The sequence below is a fragment of the Tachysurus vachellii genome, chromosome 16 (assembly GCF_030014155.1).
Source record: "Tachysurus vachellii isolate PV-2020 chromosome 16, HZAU_Pvac_v1, whole genome shotgun sequence".
Lineage (NCBI taxonomy): Eukaryota > Metazoa > Chordata > Actinopteri > Siluriformes > Bagridae > Tachysurus > Tachysurus vachellii.
The window spans coordinates 5,407,735-5,432,629 of record NC_083475.1 but is presented as its reverse complement, the minus strand read 5'-3'; the positions used below and the strand labels follow the sequence as shown (position 1 = coordinate 5,432,629).

At 41.5% G+C, this 24,895-nt stretch overlaps 1 protein-coding gene across 4 annotated transcripts; it reads right to left on the bottom strand.

Moving 5' to 3' along the window:
- Positions 1-218: 218 nt before the first annotated feature.
- atxn7l1 (ataxin 7-like 1) lies at positions 219-24,297 on the bottom strand. 4 transcript variants are annotated; one of them, XM_060889373.1, is made up of 12 exons: positions 24,140-24,297; positions 20,844-20,948; positions 20,082-20,238; positions 13,566-13,660; positions 11,606-11,789; positions 11,066-11,517; positions 8,619-8,701; positions 8,289-8,530; positions 6,392-6,578; positions 4,699-4,820; positions 3,782-4,391; positions 219-3,525 (listed from the first exon to the last, which is right to left on the bottom strand). In XM_060889373.1, the coding sequence occupies exons 1-12, from the start codon at positions 24,234-24,236 to the stop codon at positions 3,508-3,510; spliced, it is 2,352 nt and encodes a 783-aa protein (XP_060745356.1). In that variant the 5' UTR covers positions 24,237-24,297; the 3' UTR covers positions 219-3,507. The 4 variants fall into 4 exon arrangements, with proteins under 4 accessions (XP_060745356.1, XP_060745357.1, XP_060745358.1 ...); XM_060889374.1 differs by having other exon boundaries at positions 24,103-24,239; XM_060889375.1 differs by lacking the exon at positions 20,082-20,238 and having other exon boundaries at positions 24,140-24,162.
- Between the last annotated feature and the right edge of the window lie 598 nt (positions 24,298-24,895).

Here is a 24,895-nt window from a genome sequence, read left to right as displayed (position 1 = left end):
AACATCCTGTTTCTTTGGAAACTTTGTGTAAGTTTGCATTTAGGTGGTTTCAGTGAGGAGGCTGCTGGGAATTTCCCATTAAGAGCAAAAGGTTAAAGGTTTTCTCAATGACAAGCTGCAAGAATCCTCACGATGGCTTTCCTGTCACTGCTTATATTTCTAAGGCAGTACACAGCATTCACTATACTCCAGGAAGAAAAGACAAGTGACTCATTAAAGCAGCTAGAAGTGATTTATGGATCACATGAAATGTAAAACATTGTCAAACCTAACAAATACACAATATGCCTGTGTCACTGTACTGAAAACACGGGGTGAGAAAGGTCAAAGGACACGCTTTTTTTTTTTTTTTTTAATAAAAAAAAAGTCTGCCTTTCCTTACTATTGACATTCAAAAAATAAAAGTCATCTAGTCATATGCACACATTGTGCAGAAGTATTTGGAGTTAGTAGATGTATCAGCAACAGCAGTGCTGTTGACATCACCTTAAACAGTGGTCAGGACCCATACGTGATTAGCCATATGGTCTTCATCAGCTTTAGGTCTGCATGCATTTGGGAATCTCACCCCAGTGCAGTGAGAGATAGAGAGAGAGAATGAGAGAGCGAAAGATAGAAAGGGAGAAAGAAAGTGATAGAGAGGGAGAAAAGTAGAGAATGAGAGTTAGAGAGGAAGAGGGAGAGGATGGGAGAGATACACTAAACATAACTGCAGTCTACAGCATTCAGACAATTCCTTTTTTCTGCTTTGCCAGACCTGTGTGCACGTGTGTGTGTGCACATGTGTGTGTGTGTGTGTGTGCACGTTTTCTGTGAAACTGGGCAAAGGTCATTATTAATATTACATTCTGTTGAATAAAATGACATTTTTGTTTGCAGGAACTCTGACCTTACATAGACAACAGCAGCCAGGACATGGCACAGTGTGGAGCCTTTAAAGTAAAAAACATAAGCCAGTTTTCTAGCCAGTGGAAATGCCACAATCACCGTGTTTTAGTATAATGCCATTTAAACCAGGAAAATCTATCAATCAAAATCTGGTACTAGATGCCACTGTGCACCTCAGTGACTGATGCAAATCAGCAGCTTTCTGGATGAATTTGAACATATTTTCCTGCCCACTCCTGTGGCACATGTCTGGTTGTTTGTCCTCCACATATTTTAATCCTGAGAATAAATGTTGTCCAAATCACTAAGAGGGAAACCCCCTGATACTAGGGGGTTTTCAGGAAGAGGAATGTTCAGCCCTCCAGGAAGAAGAAGAAGAAGAAGAAGAAGAAGAAGAAGAAGAAGAAGTTGATGGTGGTGGTGATGATGATGACGATGTGATGGTGGTGGTGGTGGTAATGACGACGATGATGACAACTTTCCAGAAAGCAGTATATGGTAGCTTAGTGGTGTGGTGAACTCACAACCTAGTGACCAGAAGGTTGTGAGTCTGAATCCAAGGTCCATTAAATTGCCACTTAATATATAAGTGGCTCAGGATAAGAGCATTTACTAAATGCCGTAAATGTAAATGTAAGCAGGAACATCATGCTTACTGGAAACACATGGCAATTCCAGCAGGTCATGGAACAGTAACAGTTAAAATCAGACATCCTTTAAGATAGAGCTAAAAAAACCTTCCTCAAGAGCTGGATTCATTAAGCTGAAGACAGTCAACCGGCAGCAAATTAATCAAAACAGCAAGGCAAAATACGGTAATGATGACACACACAGCAAGTTAGTCACCCCCACGGCAGAAGGTGTTATAGCATTGGGGATCACACAGTTACACGTCCTTACACAGTATTGGCTGTTATTGACAAAACTGTACACACATCTCTGTCTTTTCCACATAATATGCCTCATTATATATACCTTTATAAATAGAAACATATTAAATTCCTGTTCAAAGAGAAAAGTGCAAAAAAGGGGGGATTGGTAGAAATTGTTGTCTTCACAAAAGCAATAATATCTGACTTAGTGGGGAAAAAATAACAAAAAAAAAAACAACAACAACAAAGCTTCATGTGACACTAAGGGTGATGCAAAGAAATATCCTGATCATAACGCTACAACCAGTATTATTATTATTATTATTATTATAGAAAGTGTTGTACTAAATACATACAAATCATATTAAACATATTAAATCTGTCGTGGCAAAAGAACAATCAAATCAAACTCCTTTATGAACTGGAAAAAAAAAAGAAAATAAAATTGTAAATGTACAATAAGGTCAGAATTCACAGCTAGGAAGAAGTTCACTTTAAACGTGATGTTAAAATGTTATGGAAAACTCGCTTAGCTTAGGCAGCAGCTCTAATTCTCTGCCCTGGTGTCTCATGGCTGCATTTTGAAGGAAAAGGGAGAAAGAGAGAAGAAAAAAAAAAAAACAGAAAAAAAAACAAACAAAAAAAAAACATAATATTAAAAAAAAAAACATAATATTAAAAAAAAAACCATAATAATTTCCTCGATTTGAATAATCGTTTGAGTGGCTCTTTATATCATTGACAAGTCAGTCATGAGAAAGAAGAAGGTGAAAAAAAATAGCTTTTTTTTTCTTCTATAAACCATCTGAAGATAAGGAAGACAGAGGCTTCTAGATACCTAAGCGCTGAAAGACACTAATAATAAATATTATATAAAAAACAGTTTTGCACTCATATTTTCACCAGTAAAATGTCTAATATAATAATACTTACATTTCTTTAGGATGACATACAAATATACCTTTGAGCAATGCCATAAGCCATGTATGTTAGGAGAATTAATATGGAAGATAAATTATTATACAAAATTTAACACTATGCTAGTTTGCTTTCCAACCTGGGTTCGAGTCATAAACATCGTATTCTTCAGTAACACTTGTGACAGAAAAACTCCTGAATTCCTCAAAAACCTGAATTCACCCTCTTTAGAAAAATACAGCTTGCCAAAAAAAAGCATCTATAAAATATTCCCTTGGTGAAACACTTAATTTTTGTGTGTCTGTTTTTTTTCCTCCTCAGCAGCCTGTTGCATAGTCCAGGCATAAAAGGACACTAAGTGCACTTTAGATCCGGTCAAGTCTGAAGCTCCTGCCTCGCTCTTATAGCACACTGATGTGTTCAGATCCAACCACTTGTCTTTAATCTTGTGCTTCCCATACTGCCAGAGATATGACAGAAAAAAAAACCTTAGGGTTGATGTAGGACGTAGGAAATGTCCCGCTGATTCGGAGACGGCTGCGTATGCGCATGTGTTCTGTGACGGGAATGAAACGGCAGGTTGTTTCTTTAAACTGCTGTTATGTAGATGACTAGTTGCAGTACCTAAACAAATGAGGTTTGTCAGTGAACAGTCAGGGTGCTCAGGCACACACCCTCACACACAGTGCCATGGGCTCCACAGGGGCCACGGTGGGTGGTGGCGCTGCATGCAGGCCACGGCAGGTTAAAGATCACCACTGTGTGGATAAGAGGGGAGGTTAAAGGTCACTGCTGCGAAGCTGCTTTACTTGATCCACCTCAGCCGGTGTCACTGATGTACCTTGGACTGCAAACACATGAAATAGAAGAAAAAGTATTTACACCCCAGTATAATAAATAGAAACAAGTGAATGTTGATGTATGTGTATAGTATATTATATAGAATATTAATCAAATACTTATCCAGTTATCATACGGTCATATATATATATTTTTATATCAACAATTTATAATATAAACACAAAACAGGTTGTAGTCTATACACTATTACACTACAGTCTAATATAATTACAGTGACTGTACCACTAGAGCGCAGTGCTCACCAGTCTGGAGAGGGCGCTGTGGGGTGCCTCAGCTGCTGCCGACAGCATGGCAGTGCTGCTTTTCTGGAAGATTTCATTGTGCGCCATTATTTTGGTCACTTTGCTAGCTCGCTCAGAGCCTGGGGTTTTGCGTTTGCGTCCCTCTGTCGATCCACACGTCAGCAGGCTTTGGGACAAAACTGCCCCGTGATTGGCCTTTGGCGCCTGTGGAAGGGTTAGCTCGATGCTGGTGTATCTGTCCGTGTTGCTCAGCCCATGACTTGCCCCTGGCTGGCTCGGTTTGGACCGCATGCTCAGGGCTGCTGTGCCATTGCTGATGTGCGCAGGGCCTGAGAGTTCGTACCCATTCCTCTTCTCAGCAACCGGAGGTGGCTTTTGCTTTTTCAACAACGCCCCTTCTGCAGAGGTTTTTAATGACTTGGCTGCTTTATTCAGCTGCACTTTGGATTCCTGTAGGCAGAAGATTCTGGTGCCATTGTGGGAGTAAGGGGTGGAGCAGGACACCGTGGAAATAGAGTCAACGGATGGAGTGGGGCTAGGGAGAAGGGCCATGTTTAGAGACGATGAATCAGACATGCTAGTTACGCTGTCTGCCGCTAGAGGGACTTTCCTACAACACACAACATGTGAAATCATCACACAAACAATATTTAGTCAACTTTAGTCAATATTCAGTCGCAAAGCTCATTTATATTTTTATACATCCGAAAATCTGCTGACGTTGAGGTTTCACTGCTTTCTGCTAACCACGTTTCCAAGTCTGTCGTCATCACGCTAGTTTACACAAGCAATCAGTGCATGACTGATCAACTCGTTTGATACGAGGCACGGTTTCAATGCCTCTGCAGGAACAGTGAGAACTGCACAGTAATGTAGGGAAAGACGCTTGGAAAGACAGTCCACGTGTGTACTCTTACCTCCACATCTGAGCGTTGACATGCTTCTCCACCATGCAGTGCAGTGCAAGCCTCACCCTGTCCCAGTGTCTGTCAAACACGTAGTGACCCTGACCCAACAACCGGCTGCTGAAGGCACACCACTGACCAGAAGGAAGGACAAAGAATGAAGGGGAAGAAACTTTATTCATAGACGATACTGTGGGGAAAATACATGGACACCTCCATGTTCATCTTTTGCTAGCAACAAGCTCACCAGCTAAGTGTCTGTATGTCTGTGAAATATCTGTATGTTGACGGATCTAAAGCTAATACTTGTGTATAAACAGTTGAACTCATTAAAGGTAAGAAGTGCTGCTGTGACAACTCAGTAACTGGCCATCGCTTGCTGAACACTGGAGTGGAGGTATCCATGAATACAAATTTCAAGTCATTGATTTAAATTTAAATAACGTTGTCTAAAAATGTTTGTGGGTTATACAGTAGGTTGGTACATAGGTTGATCACATATACTGTATTAGTCTCACTGATATACATCACATAGATATGTGTCTCACTGCGTTGCCAGATATCTCTGGTTACTATGAAATTACCATCAACAATGAAGTATATCTAGTTAACAACTTGGAAAAGGAAGAAGTGGAAGATTTGCATACTAGATTTGGATGAGTACTAGAACACGGAAAAAGAACATGGAAATAACTTTTGTCCTGATGGGGTGTGTTGCATTCCTTTGTGCGCTCATGTTGATGTAGTTCTACACACTCAGGCTACTGTATACAGACCTGTACAATCATGCAGTTATCTAATCTACCAATCAAGTGGCAGCAGCACAAAGATCTGATCTCTGGTACCAGAGGAGCTGGTTCGAATATTTCAGAAACATATACACTGTCTATAGGAACTCAATCGCTCAGCTACAACAGCAGACGTCTACATCATGCATCACTCCTGACGGCCAAGAACAAGAAACTGAATCTATGATGAGCACAGACTCGTTTAGACTGGACAGCTGAAGATTGGACCAGGTGATTTGTCTTAAATAGATTAGTTCATCCACCTTAATGTTTTCTGCTGAGATCCTTTTCTGCTCACCACAGGTGTAAAGAGTGATTGATATGAGTCACTATATCCTCCCTGGCAGCTCAGGCCAATGTGCCCATTTTCTTTTAATCTGTCAGTTTAATCTCTCAGTCATTGTTTTTTTTTTTTTCTTTTTCGCACCATTCTTTGTAATCCATAGAGATTGTTGTAAGGAAATCCTAAGAGATCAACATCATTTTCAACATAAGTACTCAAGTACCAGCCCATCTGTTACCAACATCTACGCTACGGTTAACGTTCCAGAATTATTCTTCATTCTGATGTTTGATGTGAACATTAACTGATGCTCTTGACCTCTGTCTGCATTGTACTGCTGTCACATGATTGGCTGATTGGATAATTGCATGATTGTGCAGATTGTAAGTGTATGTTGCACAGCTGCAGCTGATTTTTTTTTTTTTAAACGTATTTTCATTTACAAAGCTGTTTAAAATAGTCCTGCTGAAAAGACTGAAGAAACAAAACCCATTTGATATTTGTAGTTACTTCGGCTCATTGCTTGCTCTGGTTATACTCGTACTCCTGGGCTATTACTGTGGAAACTACTGAAGCTCACATCAAAATGAATCAATTCATAAAGGATTTCTAATGGCGCTCCTGTTGTTCTTACACTAATGGGTCGTGGGTGGTAAGAAGAGTAATGACATGAAGTTTTCTCCAGTTCCTCAGCAAACTCAGCTTCCGCCTCGTCGCTGGACTCATGAGCGTCACCGCTGTATCTCTGACAGCTGGGTATTTGGTCAGTGGCAGGAAGAGTTGTGGAACTGAGTACTACTGCACCCCCACTACCAGAGCCTCTGAGATATAAGAGAAGTAAATAAGTATGATAAAACAAGAGAAAACAGAAAGAGAAGGAAAAAGGAAGTTACCAGTAGGATGTACCGTGGTGGGTGATAAAGAATGAGAGAAGTGAGATTTAAAATCAGAAGAAGAGATTTCTAATAAACATTACACTATATGGCCAAATGTATGTGGTCATCTGGCCATCACACACACATTTGCTTCTTCCCCAAACTGTTATCACAAAGTCTGAAGCACACATCTGAATATAATGTCTCATTAATGCATTAGTGTTACAATTTTCCTTCACTATAGCTAATAGGCTCAAACAGTGTTCCAGCATGACGATGCCCCTGTGCACAAACCCCTGAGCTCCATCAAGACACACTGTGTTAATGCTGGAGTGGAAGAACTCGAGTGTCCTGCACCGAGCCCTGACTTATACTGTACCCCTTTTCCACCAAAAAGAACCGGGTGCTGGTTCAGAGCTAGCACTGGTGCTGGTTCAAAGTTGGTTCCACTGGTGAACCTTCTAAGAACCGGTTTGCCTTTCCACCGGCTAGAGAGCATCACAGAGGCGAGTGTGACGTCACTGTATACGTGTCACGTTACACAGCAACGTTAGCGCAGCAGCAGCAAACACAAACACATCAACAATGGCGGATGTTGCTTTACTGTTAATGCTCATGGCTTTGTGAACCTACATTAACACCCAAACGCAGCGAATCCAACGTGTACGTGCAGCTCCATGTAATCTGTATAAACGGAGGTTGTTATCAAGAAACTACATAACGTTATTTTATCATTAACACAGAAAAAAGTTAGCCTTAGCATGTAGCTACTTACTATCATGTGTGCTGATAATGTATCATATCGCAGTAAAGTAAAAGTGTATTAAACATTAGTATAATAGGTACATTATCAAATGTGCTAACAGTAGCCCCGCCCCCAGCCACACCCACAGCCCCTGACACAAGCGGTTCTTAAGTCTAGACCAGCAACGTTTTGGTGCTACTTACAACTTTTCCTGGTTCAGAGCCGGTGCTTTTGCTGTCGAAAAAGAAGGAACTGGTTCTAAATTAGGCTCCGAACCAGCACTCAAACTGCCACGGTGGAAAAGGGGCATCTGACTCCCCACTGAACATCTTTGGGATGAACTGGAACACCGAAAGAACCCCAGAATTTCCTAACATCAGTTGTCTGATCTCACTAATGCTCTTGTTGCTAAATGATCCCACAAATATCCAATATCTAGTGGAAGTCTTCCCAGAGGTGTAGAGTGGATCGTAACAGCAAAGGAATTATACATCTGGAATGATATGTTTTATAAGCAGGTACGGGTGTGATGGTCAGGGGTGCACAAACTTTTGGCCATATAGTGTACATAAGTAACAAACGCTTTGTATATAATGTAGGTTAGATAGTAATGTCCTCGGTAAGAGCGTTGCATCATCTGTGACCCATATGGACACCAGTCAGTGGTGATTTTTATTTGACTGTAGAGCAGTCTGCAGGAATACTGACTGAAGTGTGATGATTAATCTGTTTAAAGCTAAACAAGTGTTTACATTAGGATCAGCACAGTAAATACAGGATGTAATTACAAAGCACAACAGCAGTAGGTTTGGTGCCATTGAGGACCAGACTGTAAATGGTGCTGGATCACTGATTCATTCTGCTTTATTAGTATTTCAGTGAGTATGTCCTTTAGGGCATTTTATTTGTACCTCTGTATGTGTGCGCTGGCCAGCCTCAGCTTGAGAGTAGGAGTGGTCTTGCCATTGTGACAGACTGAAGGTGTGCTGGAAGCAGGACTGAGGGGCTGGATCGACTGAGCTGCCTGGTTACTCGCTCCATCCTTCTTTTGCCCTGAATCTTTCTCCTTAGCCCGGCCCTTATGCTCAGCCAAAAGAATATTGAAGTCCTTCTTCCGCCCTGGGACTGTACGACGATGTGTTAAAGAGTGGGTCTGCGTACACGACAGTATCATTAGCTAGACAGAAATCTTGCACATGAGAACTAAAACACTGAGTATTAAACTGAAACATATGACCAACCTTGCATGTAAGAGAACGAGTGCAAGGCCGCTTGCTCTCTGGATCTAGGACTCCGCAGTGTTTATTTGGATCATAGACTCTACCTAAAATAAAAACAACAAGTACAAATGTGATAACTTACATTTTATCTGAGGAAATTCTTAAGATGGAAGAGTTCTCCTATACACAACTCTCTGTCCATACAAAAGTCTTTAACTGATCTCGCATTACCCAATCTCTCATTAACAGATCTCTCATTAACAGATCTCTCATTAACAGATCTCTCATTAACAGATCTCTCATTAACTGGCCTCTCATTAACAGATCTCTCATTAACAGATCTCATTTACTGGCCTCTTATTTATAGACTGCTCATTAACAAATTGCTCATTAACTGGCCTCTCATTAACAGATCTCTCATTAACAGATCTCTCATTAACAGATCGCTCATTAACTGGCCTCTCATTAACAGATCTCTCATTAACAGATCTCTCATTAACAGATCTCTCATTAACTGGCCTCTCATTAACAGATCTCTCATTAACAGATCGCTCATTAACTGGCCTCTCATTAACAGATCTCTCATTAACAGATCTCTCATTTACTGGCCTCTTATTTATAGACTGCTCATTAACAAATTGCTCATTTACTGGCCTCTCATTAACAGATCTCTCATTAACAAATCTCTCATTAACTGGCCTCTCATTAACAGATCTCTCATTAACAGATCGCTCATTAACTGGCATCTCATTAACAGATCTCTCATTAACAGATCGCTCATTAACAGATCGCTCATTAACAGATCGCTCATTAACAGATCTCTCATTAACAGATCTCTCATTAACAGATCTCTCATTTACTGGCCTCTCATTTACAGACCGCTCATTAACAGACCGCTCATTAACAGGTCGCTCATTAACAGATCTCTCATTAACAGATCTCTCATTTACTGGCTACTCATTGACAGATCTCTCATTAACAGATCGCTCATTAACAGATCTCTCATTAACAGATCGCTCATTAACAGATCTCTCATTAACAGATCGCTCATTAACAGATCGCTCATTAACAGATCGCTCATTAACAGATCGCTCATTAACAGATCGCTCATTAACTGGCCTCTCATTAACAGATCTCTCATTAACAGGTCGCTCATTAACAGGTCGCTCATTAACAGGTCGCTCATTAACAGACCGCTCATTAACAGACCGCTCATTAACAGATCTCTCATTAACAGATCGCTCATTAACAGATCTCTCATTAACAGATCTCTCATTAGCAGATCTCTCATTAACAGATCGCTCATTAACAGATCGCTCATTAACACATCGCTCATTAACTGGCCTCTCATTAACTGGCCTCTCATTAACTGGCCTCTCATTATCAGATCGCTCATTAACAGATCGCTCATTAACAGATCGCTCATTAACAGATCGCTCATTAACAGATCTCTCATTAACAGATCTCTCATTAACAGATCGCTCATTAACAGATCGCTCATTAACAGATCGCTCATTAACAGATCTCTCATTAACTGATCTCTCATTAACTAGCCTCTCATTAACCTGAATCAGCGTCAGATGTGTGGAAACTAGCTCCAGTCCACTAGTATCTTATTCATGTAATATAAGATCCAATATAAGGGCAAAGTCAGGGTACATTTTTAATAACAGTTTCTCAGGAGCTAGAAGTACAAGCAAAATTTGGTATAACATCTGGATCTTTGTAAATGAATTTCTAACAATTTCTAATAAGGATTAATTGAAAATACATGGATGACACTGATCAATCAGCATTTTGAAGGCATCTAACAGGTTTAAAAAAATTGATCTATACACAAAACTTGTCTTTAGTGTCCTATGAAAAACGTCTATTTGGGGACATTTCACATAAAGTGTTCTTGGATCTTTCAGCTATCATTTTTACTATTACTCTATTTACTGAACTTGTTATTATTTAAGTTACTGATACTGATTTTGATTATTTAACTGCAAATCATGCATGTTTCATTATTTCATTATTAGATCTGACTGCATGTAACTTTGATGTAAAGAGGCCAGTAAGAAGGAGCAGTTGTGGGTTTAATAAGGAGCATATTTCACGAGCAGCTGGGGATGGTTAATAACACTGCATAAATCAGGCCTGGGGTGAAGCCAGGGCCTGCACAAACAACATATGGAGAGGAAGAGCTGTCTCATCCAACAAGTCATAAGCTGAAGCCTGTCTAGCAGCAAGGCATTCTCCCTGCTAACTCCCAGGGCTCAGACAGCGGCACAGAGGAGGGTGGGCTGTTTCCTACAACAAAACTTCATCATTTTTGATCCAGGAATAATAGCAATACAGTGTTGGAATGTTTTATGCAGATGTTTTGTGAGACAATTAAACTAAATAGGAACTAATTGTACAAAAGGAAAAAAAAGTCTATAAAACAAAAATAATACATGGGGTATATGAGCCGATCTTCTAACCTGAAACTCTCCTGTGACTGCTGCTCTTTGCTCCATTCAGATGCTTTCGCTCTGTTGCTGACGGTGAGACAGCTGGTCTCCTGTCCACTGAGGACAGTGAAGGAGATGTGGCAGGTCTTCTGTCTTGTGAGGACGGCGACACGGTGAGTCGCTTGTCCAAGGGAGACGACTGTGATGGGCTTAGCCGCCTGTCAGTCAATAACGGAGGTGTGGTGGGACATGGTGTTATGGTGCCACGGCCATTCGCAAGCTTTTCCTGATTCCTGCAAGATGCTGGTGATGTAATTGTGGACTTTAGGGAAGAGGAGGATGGTGAGAAAGACGCAGAGGATGAAGATTGGACAGGAAGAGATGACCCGACTGTGGATGGAGTAGAGCTGACTTTGATTTGCGCTCCCTCTGAGCGGCTGAAACAAGGCATCTTCTCCAGACTCACCACGGGTAAGGAAACACTACAGCAGAAAGGTGGTTATTGTATTATATAACACATATAAGGACAATGAGCATAATTAGTGTGAGAGAAAGGCTTGCTTCACCAACCAGGCTTTTGTTCGGGCTCCTTTTGGCGGGTAAACAGCGAGGGGGGCTTTGTTGAAGCGAGAGTGTGGGTAATCACGAGGCACACGAAATGGCAAAGCCTCAAGGTCACTCTGACTCAGAGACATCTTATCCTTCAGAGGAACCAGAGGGGCCCGTGAACCACTTGAAGAACCGTGTCTCCTCTCTGTAGAACACATGTGTAGATAGAGGATACTGCATAAGCATGAAAAAAATAAAAAATAAAGATGGTCGTCAACATAATTATGCTAGAACCATTAAGTGCTTGACTGCCCTGGCAGTCTTTCAGTTACTTAATGGAACAAAGAATGAGAAATATAACTGATGTCCATCATAATAACGACGATGACGACGATGATGGTTTATACTCCATACCAAAGATTCTATGAAACGTTTATGATAAATTTTAAACTTTATTATTCATATTCTGATTTCAAACCTAAATGTTTTGAGAGAATTACAAAAACAAAACACTTGACCTTGTCATTTCACGTATTTTCAGAGGGGACTGGATTTATATGCACACAATATACACGTTATTAGATACACCTGAACAGCATAGAATAACATCTGTAGAGCTTAGAGTTAACGTTCACATCAAACATCAGAATGGGTGAAATGTGTGATCTCATGTGCCAGATGGACTGGACACACAACACACTTCAGAGTTTTCACAGAATGTCACAGAAATCAAAAACCATCCAGACTGAAACACATTACTTATGAAAAGGTCAGACTAAATTACCCCTTTTCCACCAAAAAGTACCAGGTGCTGGTTCAGAGCTAGCACTGGTGCTGGTTCAAAGTTGGTTCCACTGGTGAACCTTCTAAGAACCGGTTTGCCTTTCCACCGGCTAGAGAGCATCACAGAGCCGAGTCTGACGTCACTGTATACGTGTCACGTTACACAGCAACGTTAGCGCAGCAGCGACAAACACAAACACATCAACAATGGCGGATTTTGCTTTACTGTTAATACTCATGGCTTTGTGAACCTACATTAACACCCAAACGCGGCGAATCCAACGTGTACGTGCAGCTCCATGTAATCTGTATAAACGGAGGTTGTTATCAAGAAACTACATAACGTTATTTTATCATTAACACAGAAAAAAGTTAGCCTTAGCATGTAGCTACTTACTATCATGTGTGCTGATAATGTATCATATCGCGGTAAAGTAAAAGTGTATTAAACATTAGTATACTTAAGGTACATTATCAAAGGCGCTAACAGTAGCCCCGCCCACAGCCACACCCACAGTCCCTGACGCAAGAGGTTCTTAAGTCTAGACCAGCAACGTTTTGGTGCTACTTAAGAACCACTTTTCCTGGTTCAGAGCCGGTGCTTTGGCTGTCGAAAAAGAAAGAACTGGTTCTAAATTAGGCTCCGAACCTGCACTCAAACTGCCTCGGTGGAAAAGGGGCAAAAGAGATGTCACCAGGTCTGATCTAGGTTTCTGCTGTGGAAGGATGATGAGCGGTTCACAATTTGATATCAGCTTCCTTAGTACATGGACCATAGATATCATGCATTGTCTTGGCCCACATTGGATCCCTTAATACCAATCAACCATGGATTGTATACTACATATCTGAGCACTGTTGCTGACCAGTCACCAGAACTCAAGCTCACAGTGCACCTTGTGATATGTGGTCGAACCTGAGACTCACAATATACATGTGCAGCTGACAAATCTGCAGCAATGACGTGATGTAATCATGTCAACATAGACCAGAATCTCAAAAAAATGTGTAACACAGTGTCATCCACACCATGTAGAACTGAGGCTGGAAAAGAGATCTCCTTCTGAGTATTAGTAGTGTTTAGTGTTCCTAAAAAAGTGCACAGTAAGAGTTTGCAAATATCAGCAAATGAATTGACGCTGCATTCAAAGAGACAGAAAGAGATGTGTACACAGGATGATGGTACGGCTACACTTACGGTTCTTGCTGTGCATGGCTTTGAAGGCGTTGGGGTGGGGGTGGGGGTGGGGGTGTTTATCCTCTCTACTCACTGTACAACTGCTTCCCCAGGTCCTAGGAGTACAAAATTGTGCAAATGAGATAAACACACAGTCACAACATGCATCCACAACCAGCATAGAATCTAATGGTTTCCCACTGAAAGTCATTAGAAGTTAGCTGTTGGATTATGTTCTTTATAATACACACTGAGGTAATAACAGAGGTAATAACACTCCATTCACCTAAAGCTTGTACCTCGGGACTCCGAACATCCTCTCAACTCAAAATTCCTACTCACAAAGTCTCACCAAAACTTCAGCCAGTGACATCATAACAACATGGCTGAACACACAATGAACACGAGTTGTAATGTTTGTGTGTGTATTTGCTTCGGCTCAATCAACACAGATATATTTGTTTTTTAAAGCTCTAACTGTACAGTATACTATTAACGGAGGAATATATACATCACTCATCACAGTTATCTGGCTAGCTTGTCACAAACTAAAGAACAAAAGATAAAAATGCAGATGCTCATGTTTCTTCCTACTTTGTAGCTTCAATGCACAGATTAAAAATGATGTAATTCCAACATTGATAAGTCAAATGCATCATGAATATGGATTAATAAAGCCAGTTGAGGGAGAGATGAAAGGATGAAGAGACAGACTGACAGACAGACAGACAGACAGACAGACAGACAGACAGATAACATGTCCCAATAAAATAAAATGATTACCATCAGCAGAATCTTACCCCAACCAGCCAAATTCAGAGGGGCATGCTAGAGGGTAAGATGTGGAACCAGCAAATAATGCTTGATTCTTACCCGTCTTATTATAAACAGTCTACATTCTGTGTGTCTTATTCGATTTTAATCAGCAGCTCTACTTCAAAGTCCTCATGCAGACTGAAAGCTGCCAGGCACTTCAGTAGCTGCTGATGTCCACCACACCCAAGGTGTGTCCTCTGCCAACGTGGCACACGTGATGCACACCAAGACAGACTCCACTGACAATCTTGGTCCTGGATCCTGGCCTAAGCTCTTCTGAGGAAGGACCAGAGGAGGAATGGGCTCTGCCAATCCTCTCCTGGCTAATGGAGGAATCCCAGCTTGCTGATCAGCAGCTGCTGGCACGAACATAGTTGGAGTATTCAAAAAAGAAGTGGAGCAGCACAGCAGCTGAAGGACTCCTACAGCTACGACAACTACGTCTGTAGTTGACAGCAAAGCGTGGGATGCAATCATCAAGTTTGTGGTACTAGAGCAATTAGACTCCTGAAAAGACCGGCAAAGCGTCTCTAGAGTCACTAACCCAATTATCTTGTCTCCCCTGGTTTCCTCACTATTGCCTCCCCCACCCTTGTCCTTCACCACTATTGCCTCCCCCACCCTTGTCCTTCACCACCGTTGTATCCTAAACTCCTTCTCTAGAGCAGGTGGTGGTGCCAAAGAAAACTCACTACCTAAACTACCTGACACACATCTGATGCCTCACACTGATGAACTGCCTTATCAGTTAGAATAGCTTGCATTTATTCGACTTAACCAAAAGGTACTGCCAGATTCCCTGGACTCTAATATCTGAAGAAATGTCTGATGGCCTTTTCCATTCCGTTTGTGTTACTTACATTTTTATCCCTGTTTTTTACTCTGTTTCAGTTGTTTTTGAGCCCCAGAGATATTAAAACCTCATGGACAGAATCCTCCACCCACACAATGCATAGACCACCTGCTTATTTAGTTCAATCATTTATAATAATGGGTGACAGCAGCATTTACAACATCTAAGGGTATTCCTGAGATCCTTGAGGCAGGGAGGACTCACAGAAACCCAAAGAAGTGTGTGACAGGATGGGTATAAGTACAGTATCTGGGCTTCCACTTGGGCAATGAGCACATGCGTCCCCAAATCGATACGACAGCAGTGACTGCTGCCTGCTCGACTGCAGCCTGGCTGTTAGTGGAAGTTTTACTTTATTTTTCAGACATCACCAACAGACTGACTGATATCACTACAAAGGGAGCAGAGATTCAGTCTGGGCAAGTGGGCTTTCTACCAGGAAAAGAGGTCTGAAATTTGTTTTGTCCCAGGTAGTGTACAGCACAAACAAAAACGAATCTCCTGTAATACTTCACCATTTTACTGTCTGTTTACTACGTCACCATTTTACCCTCTGCTCTGTGCAGAACCCCCAATGTCTACACCACACATGCTGATTCTCACCTCCGTCTTATTCCTTGCTTTCAGTTTTTCCATAACCAGCTAACAGGAAAAATAGAGAGCGAGAAAGAGCGAGTGAGCGAGAGTGAGAGACAGAGACAGAGAGAGAGAGAGCAAGAGAGAGAGAGAGAGAGAGAGAGAGAGAGAGAGAGAGAGAGAGAGAGAGAGAGAGAGAGAGAGAGAGAGAGAGAGAGAGAGAGAGAGAGAGAGAGAGAGTGAGACAGGGAGAAAGAGAGAGAGAGCGAGAGCGAGAGAGAGAGAGAGAGAGAGAGAGAGAGAGAGAGAGTGAGACAGGGAGAAAGAGAGAGAGAGCGAGAGAGAGAGAGAGAGAGAGAGAGAGAGAGAGAGAGAGAGAAGAGAGAGGGAGAAAGAGAGAGAGAGAGAGAGAGAGAGAGAGAGAGAGAGAGAAGAGAGACCACTTGGCGGAGCTTGTAAGAAGCTGAGAAGGGGGTCACCCCAAAGTTATTCTCATTAATCATCTTTTTTCTATAACAAAACATTTCGAAATCATCCTTAAGATTCATGTTTTCATGATTCATGCGATTCATGTTTAACACCAGATGTTAACATTATGTTCTGCTGTTTAAACATATTATTATTATTATTTATTAATTATTATTATTATTATTATTATTATTATTATTATTATTATTATTATTATTATTACCCTTAGCCTGTATGTATAGTCATATAGACTCAGTTATACTCCTAAAGCTAGTCATCCAATCCATGCTGTTCTTTTAAAGCTGCATTTTTTTATTTAATTGATTGGCCTGTTTTCCCATTGCGGATGATCAAATATCGCCAAATCTTACACTGCCAAAACGTTTAGAGTCTGGATTGTGATGAACTGTCAACATTCACACACCCGTGTGTGTGTGTGCACGGCGCCGAAGCCCATCTCGCTCTGACAAACTAGCTGGAACAAAGACTCTTCTACTATCCCTCTATCCAAGAATCCATGAAACATACTGGCATGAGATAGAGAGTTAGCTGAATCATATTTCTACACCAAAAGCAAAACCCCTTAGCTAACTGTCCGTGACTCTGCACTGAGCTCTGATCACTTATTCTTTTGATTTTTATTTTATTTTTAATTACAAATTGACCGCACACTGTTCAGTGTATATATCTATTTACAACTGAAGATCTCTGAGTCAAGTAGATAATCTGACTTGTTTGGGGGTTTGACCCCAACCCCTGCTAAAGAAAAAACAACAACAAAAAAAACCATCTCAGTCACAGAAATAAGCCATAAGAGGAGTATAATCCCTAATAGACGGGTTGGCCCTGATTACTACTAAGACACAGCATAGTAAAGTGAACCTATTTATTTGCAAAACAAATAATAACAGGCCTCACTGCGTCCTGGCAGCTGTAACAGTGCTGCCAAACCCAGACATTATTCTTTTTTTCTTTTGGACAGCGTGCCTCAGCCAATAACACTTGTGCTTTGTGTAATGGCTGTGCTGTTTGTATACTTGAACAGTAAGAGACAGGCCCTGGGGAAGCCTGGAACAATAGCGAGCAGCTGAACAGAGACTCTTAAGTACCAGCCCATAGATAGTGCTGTGACCTCTGACCTGTGTTGTGATTAGTAAGTGTAATACGTTCAGGTGAGAAACATTTTGTAATACTACACACAGTTGTGCTGAAAATAGTTAGATGTGGCCTACTAAGTGTAACACCTATAAAAACAACTCAAAATGAGGCTTTTAAACAATGAAACACAAAACACTGATATAAAGAATGTTAATAAAAAATGGGATGCGCAACACAACGTACTGTGTTCTGTATTTAAAGACGTTTAAGTGGCTGTGTGTCTGTCACCTTTTTATTTATCACTGAAGAACAGACCTCCAGGATTTCAGACATGTTTTGTGTTTGTTGTCAAAAATGCTTTATTTTGATTTTAGTACTATTTTGCATAAAGCTACTTGAAATCAAAATACATTAAAAAAACTAGAAGATTCTTTTTTTAAACTGTGAAGATACACAGATACATTTTTTGTGAAAGTACGTATTCATGTACACAGGAATAACAGATGTATTTGGCCGACAGTGTGTTGTGATTATTTCACACATCACAACTGCAAGATTCTAAGAATTTTGTCAGAAGTGTCTGAAATGTCCATTAGGCTTAAGGTGTCTACACGACACGTCTTAGTCTGAATCGGTGTAAAATCTGCAGTAATTTAGAAAAACTGCAAGATTCCCAGAACATCACTGTCTGTGATCAAGTTCATGTTTATTTAACGTCTTTTAACATCAATCCATCTATCCAAGTATCCAAATATCCATCCATCTGTCCATCTTTCCATCCATCAATCCAAGTATCTAAATATCCATCCATCCATCCTTCCATTGATCAATCCAAGTATCTAAATTTCCATCCATCTATCCAAGTATCCAAATATCCATCCATCCATCCATCCATCCATCTGTTCATCCATCAATACAAGTATCCAAATATCCATCCATCTGTCCATCCTTCCATCCATCAATCCAAGTATCCAAATATCCATCCATCTGTCCACCCTTCCATAAATCCATCCATCCAAGTATCTAAATTTCCATCCATCTATCCAAGTATCCAAATATCCATCCATCCATCTGTCCATCCTTCCATCCAAGTATCTAAAATTCCATCCATCCATCCAAGTATCTAAATTTCCATCCATTCATCCATCCATTCATTCATTAGAGAAATTAGTTTGGTTGTTTTCTGTAACTTTGCAGAATAGTCACAAACCCAAATTAAGGAGAATGTTTTTGCTGAATGTCTCTGTAGGGGTGAGTGTCCTCAGCCGTCAGTAGGTGTGTAAACAGTTCTGTAGGTGTCTGAAGCAGCTGGAGCTGCAGTGGAGATGGTGTTCTACCCAGGACATCCATGCCAGTAAAATGTAAGTGAGATCACAGTCTGGTGTAAAGCTTTTTGTTTGTTTGTGTGTATAAACTAATGTAAGTGCCCTGAAAACCTACTGAATTTTAAGTACCTTAAAACCAAACCCTGTGTTTCACTGTGAACATCATCACATGGCCTCCGCTCTGAAACATGACGTGTCTAAAGTCACAGACAGAATAGTGGGCAGGTCCCAGACGGTGTCATAACAATTGTTTTTTGTTTATTTGACAAATAAACATCATGAACATCTCTGTAGGAGGGACAATTAAATTAAAACTAATTTAAGTTTCTGTTAAATCTGGACAAATATTCCATCAGAAAACATGAAAACCAACAAATATCCTGAAATTGTCCTGAAATTCTGACAATGTTTTCTACAGTCTGATTGTACAAACTGTAAAACATTCCCAGATCTCGTGAGTCTAATGATATCTTTTTGGATACTTTTTATATTGGTTAAACTCTAGCAGCAGATTTCATCCTTTTTTTCTATGATGTGAGGCAAAGGATAGAAGAAGATGAGGATGTGTGTCCTTTTTGTTATATAATCATATCACTAGCGTCATTCTATTTCATCTGAAGCTAACATTCATTTATTTATTTTTGGAAAACTTTTTATTATATGTTGGAATCAAGACAATGTCTAAAAAGCAACTGTTATAAAAACTGTTATCATGAACTAGTTTTTGACATTTGTTAGAAGTGTGTGTGTGTGTGGGTGGGTGTGTGTGTGTGTGTGTGTGTGTGAGATTGCTTTGGTTAGCATTAGTGTTTGTGTAGCCAGACACATACACACATCAACTGCACCACATATGCACATAAAAGTCTCCTTCTCTCTCTCTCTCTCTCTCACACACACACACACACACACACACACACGCGCGCGCACACACACACGCACGCTCACACACAGACTCACGCACAGACTCACGCACGCTCACACACAGACTCACGCACGCTCACACACGCTCACACACAGACTCACGCACGCTCACACGCACACAGATCAGCTGCCTGTTTACATCCGGTCGGTAAAATGCAGGAAGACAAGCGCCAGCTAGGCTTAGGCCCAGTACACACACCATGCAGACACACACACAGACATGTGCGAACAAACACACACACACAGCGGCACGTTTTAAATAAAAACTTAAAATAGACTGAAAATTAAACCGCTCCATGAAAAAGCCTCTCACACTCATCCACAAACACAAGCACGCACGCACACACACACACACACACACACAAACACAGAGACCACACACATAAGCAGCAGCTCCTCTGTCAGCAGCCAACACGAACAATACAGACAGAAGGGAAGCAAAGAGCGGGAAAAAAATAATGGATCAATGTGTCTTACAACCTGGAGTTATTTCTCTCTCTCGCACTCTCCTGTCTGTGAGCCGCATGTTTGGAGTCGAGTAGCTGGGAGTCACTGACCCCTGTGCTCTGCCATGAGAGCCTGGCATCTGCATTGTGCCTCAGTGTCTCAGTCTGGGTTATGGGGAGGAGCTGAAGTGCTGGGACACACACACACACACACACACACACACAGAACCTTTCCACAACTGCCCTTCCTCGCTACAGCTATAGCCAGCAGGGGGCTCAAGCTCAACAGCATGCTGTCGAAAGTTTCCATGTGTGTCACCACCAGCTTCACTCTGCCAGCGTGTGAGCAGGGCACAAGAGCAGCGAATGGGAGCCCAGCAGAGCAAAAACGAAAGTAAATAATCTGCTGACAGAGAAGAAACACTGTCACGCTCTTTCATGCATGCTCTCTTTCTCACACTCTCTCTATCAAAACACTTGAGAACTCCCCAAACCTAAGGTAAAACCAATCACATACATTCCAGTCAATCGTTCCTGAGCTAAAAAACAAAACAGACAAAACAGCCAAAAAAAAAAACTAAAACAAAAATGCTTCACTCAGTTCCACCAGGAATACAGTAGGTGATCTTAGGCAAAATCGAGCAAAACCTCCGCAGATTTTCCACAGGTTTGAGCTGAGGCACGCTGTGTGACATCACAACACATCCTCAGCCAAATCAGTACATGTGTGTCTTCACTGGTAGGAGTTTAAAAGAAGAATCATCAGCTGTCTCTGTGCTCACAGACAATGGCTTACCGTAATGGTTTGGGAAGCCTGCAAGTTTAACAACTGGCTCGCAAACATTGCATTCGGCTCGAGAGACGTGCTTGCAGGTTGAGATCAGACCGTACACGTGCATGTCTGTAAGGGAGAAAGGAAAGAGTTCGACATGTTAAAAGTCAGACGCTTGAAGAAGCCAGATTTCTGCTTTCGTATCAGGAGACACAAACTTTCTATCTAACCTGCTCTTTCACAGAGTGCTATTTGTTCTGCTATCCGTCCACATGCATGATTCAGCTCTACCTTCAGTAAACTATGGCACTCAATTGAAGATGTTTTACTCACTCACTCTCACTCATCTTCTACCGCTTATCCGAACTACCTCGCGTCACGGGGAGCCTGTGCCTATCTCAGGCGTCATCGGGCATCAAGGCAGGATACACCCTGGACGGAGTGCCAACCCATCGCAGGGCACACACACACACACACTCTCATTCACTCACGCAATCACACACTACGGACAATTTTCCAGAGATGCCAATCAACCTACCATGCATGTCTTTGGACCGAGGGGAGGAAACCGGAGTACCCGGAGGAAACCCCCGAGGCACGGGGAGAACATGCAAACTCCACACACACAAGGTGGAGGCGGGAATCGAACCCCGACCCTAGAGGTGTGAGGCGAACGTGCTAACCACTAAGCCACCGTGCACCCTGAAGATGTTTTAGACTGAGAATTTATAATATTATCGTTATTGGATGGTTATAAGTAGCAATGTGTAGTGGACGAGCTGAATGAGACACACACCCACACTCAGACAAATAAAAAGTATTTATAAAGGCATGAACGAAACTGCCTCGGATTCTGCCAAGGCAAATAAGAGCAAGGGCTGCTTGCCTAATGATCCCAGGTGCCAGAAGCCAGTCTTTGAAAAACCTTCTTGAGGGAGATTTGGAAAGACAGTTTGTTCTCCATCTCCATGTCATGACCAGGTCTGTCCACACAGCTGGGGTTAATCCACACCAGTTACAGCCCAAGCAGACAAACAAACATCTCTTATACAAAATAATCATCCAGGCAATTCCAGACCTGGTCTTTAAAACTGCTGGAAGAATTCAACAGGAATTCAGCCAAATGATTTACAGTGTAATCTGCTCTGGTTTTGTGAACGTATTCATTCAATCAGTTATTTCTCTTTGTGCTCACCTTTTTTATTTTTTTCCTTTCAAAACTCTTCAAAAACGCAAACAAAAATGTCATTCAAACAAACCATTTCAATTCATTTCATTTCATCAGCAATCAGCAGGCTCAGACTGGCCAAGTTACATAAATGGGGAGAAAAACCAAGGGAATAGCAAACCCAACATGCCCGAGTCAGTATTCCTGTTATTGGACCAGGTAATGTTGAGAAAGTTTGACATTTTGTAAAGATAATAAAAAGGTGGTGTGCAAGCAGGTGAAGCATCAGGCTGCAGAAAAGCAGGTTCATGTGATGATGTAAAGATTATAGACCACAATCATTTAATAATAATAATATATCCTATAAATATATTATTTCCTTTACTTTTCACAATATACTGTATGTCACAGATCAAACATTGTGTGCCTGAATGAATTTGTCATGCAGTAACAAGTGTGTGCTGCACGGAAAGAAATCTTAATACATGCTTAAGTACTATGCTATTGTATATACTGACAAAATATTACTCAGTTTCTTCTTTAACACCCAATCACTCATCACTACTGTTCCCAACAACTAATCACTCAGCACTACTGTTCCCAACACCTAATCACTCATCACTACTGTTCCCAACACCCAATCATTCATCACTACTGTTCCCAACACCCAATCACTCAGCACTACTGTTCCCAACACCCAATCACTCATCACTACTGTTCCCAACACCCAATCACTCATCACTACTGTTCCCAACACCTAATCACTCATCACTACTGTTCCCAACACCTAATCACTCATCACTACTGTTCCCAACACCCAATCACTCATCACTACTGTTCCCAACACCCAATCACTCATCACTACTGTTCCCAACACCTAATCACTCATCACTACTGTTCCCAACACCCAATCACTCATCACTACTGTTCCCAACACCTAATCACTCATCACTACTGTTCCCAACACCCAATTAGGGTTGGGTATCAAAAGAAATTTTCCGGTTCCGATTCCGGTTCCAGTGAAAAATAATGCACAATACTTAAACAATTCCATTTGTGTTTATTAATCACTCTTTTTAAATATTTTAAACAGAGCATTTCAATTCATATCAATTTAAATTTAAATAAATCCAACATCAAATTAAACATCCAGAATTACAACTTAGCAAAACAGTTAGCAATTTTTCTGAAGAAACATGAACATGTCTGCTTTCTCTGGGAGAAGACGAGACCTTTCCTGGCTTATTGTATCTCCAGCGGTGAAGAAAACCCTCTCAGAGGTGGGAGATTTGCTTCATTGTTGTAGCTTTGGAAATGAATCCACACTTTAGACTTTTTTTAGACGTGTTTAACACACAGCGTACCTCAGCACAGCAGTGTGAGTGACTGATTTCTGTGGTAAGATGTGTTAATTTGGTTGTGTGACATGCTAAATGTTGTCCAGACTGATCACTAAAGTTAGAAGCAGCAGAGTTGATTTCAGTAACGAACAAGACAGAAACGCCCACTGGCAATATTCAATATTCTCGTCCTGACATCTTCCTGCTATTGTAACCGATATAAATGTCAAAGAAAACTAAACTACCTTCTTTTGTCCTTTTCCATTTTGCGACTGAAAAACATAAAGCAACTTCATCTAACAGTTGCTAGGTGGCTGTCTTGATCAGGCACACACACACTCACACACACACACACACACACACACACACTGGCACTCTCTCACACACACAATCTCGCTCTCGCTCTCGCTCTCTCTCACACACACACACACACACACACACACACAGGCACTCTCTCACACACACACACGCGCACGCGCACACACAGGCCAAACTTGGACATACTCGCAGTGGTGTGTGTCACTCAAACGCGCATGTATAAGGAGTAAAAGTACAGAATTGTGTGTGAACACGACATGGCGGCCGCCTGCAGCAGCACCCTCACGGCTGTGAGACCAGTGCAAACAGCTACTAGTGCAATCAGTTAAATAAATAAATACACACACACATATATATATATATATATATATATATATATATATATATATATATATATATATATATATATATATATATACACACACATATATAATTGGATAACAAGTGCAAAACACACGTCAGTTACGGCGAACACACCGACTGCGTACACCTACTGTCCAGGGAGTAGAAGTCTGTCTCGTTGGTGAAGACAGGACACGGTTTGCTGGTGAACGGACCCACACTCAGTGTTTGGCGCACCAGCGTCGCCATTGCTCTTCCTTCTTGTTGCTTGTTTTTTCCCCTTTCCTTCGCAGCCAGCCGAACCTGAATGGCGAGTCGCGTGACGTCACGCTCGGGTGTGTTCGGCTCTGCTCGTGCTCTAGTTCAACATTTTACATCATCTTACCACAAGGTCTGATTCTGAACGTAAAGAAGACGTTAGAACCCGGCGAGTCCAGATCGTTCATGTCGGAGTGTGGGTGTGAATGAGAGAGTGCATGGCTGGCTGCGTGTTCAAAAGTATGTGCACCCCTGATCATCACAGTCATGTGTAGCTTTTCTCACAATGTTGGAGCACTCAGTATACAATAACATTACAGTGTCCCTTCACTGGAACTGAGAGACTCAGACAATGTTCCAGCATGACGAAGAGACTGATACCTGTTCTAGTATAACAATGTCCCTGTGCACAAAGCCCCGGAGCTCCATGATGACATGGTGTGTTAATGTTGGAGTGGAAGAACTCGAGTGTTCTTCACTGAGCCCTGACTCTGACTCAACCCCACTGAACACCTTTGTGATGAACTGGAACACCGACTGAACCCCAGACCTCCTCACTCTTACATCATCAGTGTCTGATCTCACTAATGCTCTTGTAGCTGAATGATCACTAATCCCCCCACACACACACACTCCAACATCAGTGTCTG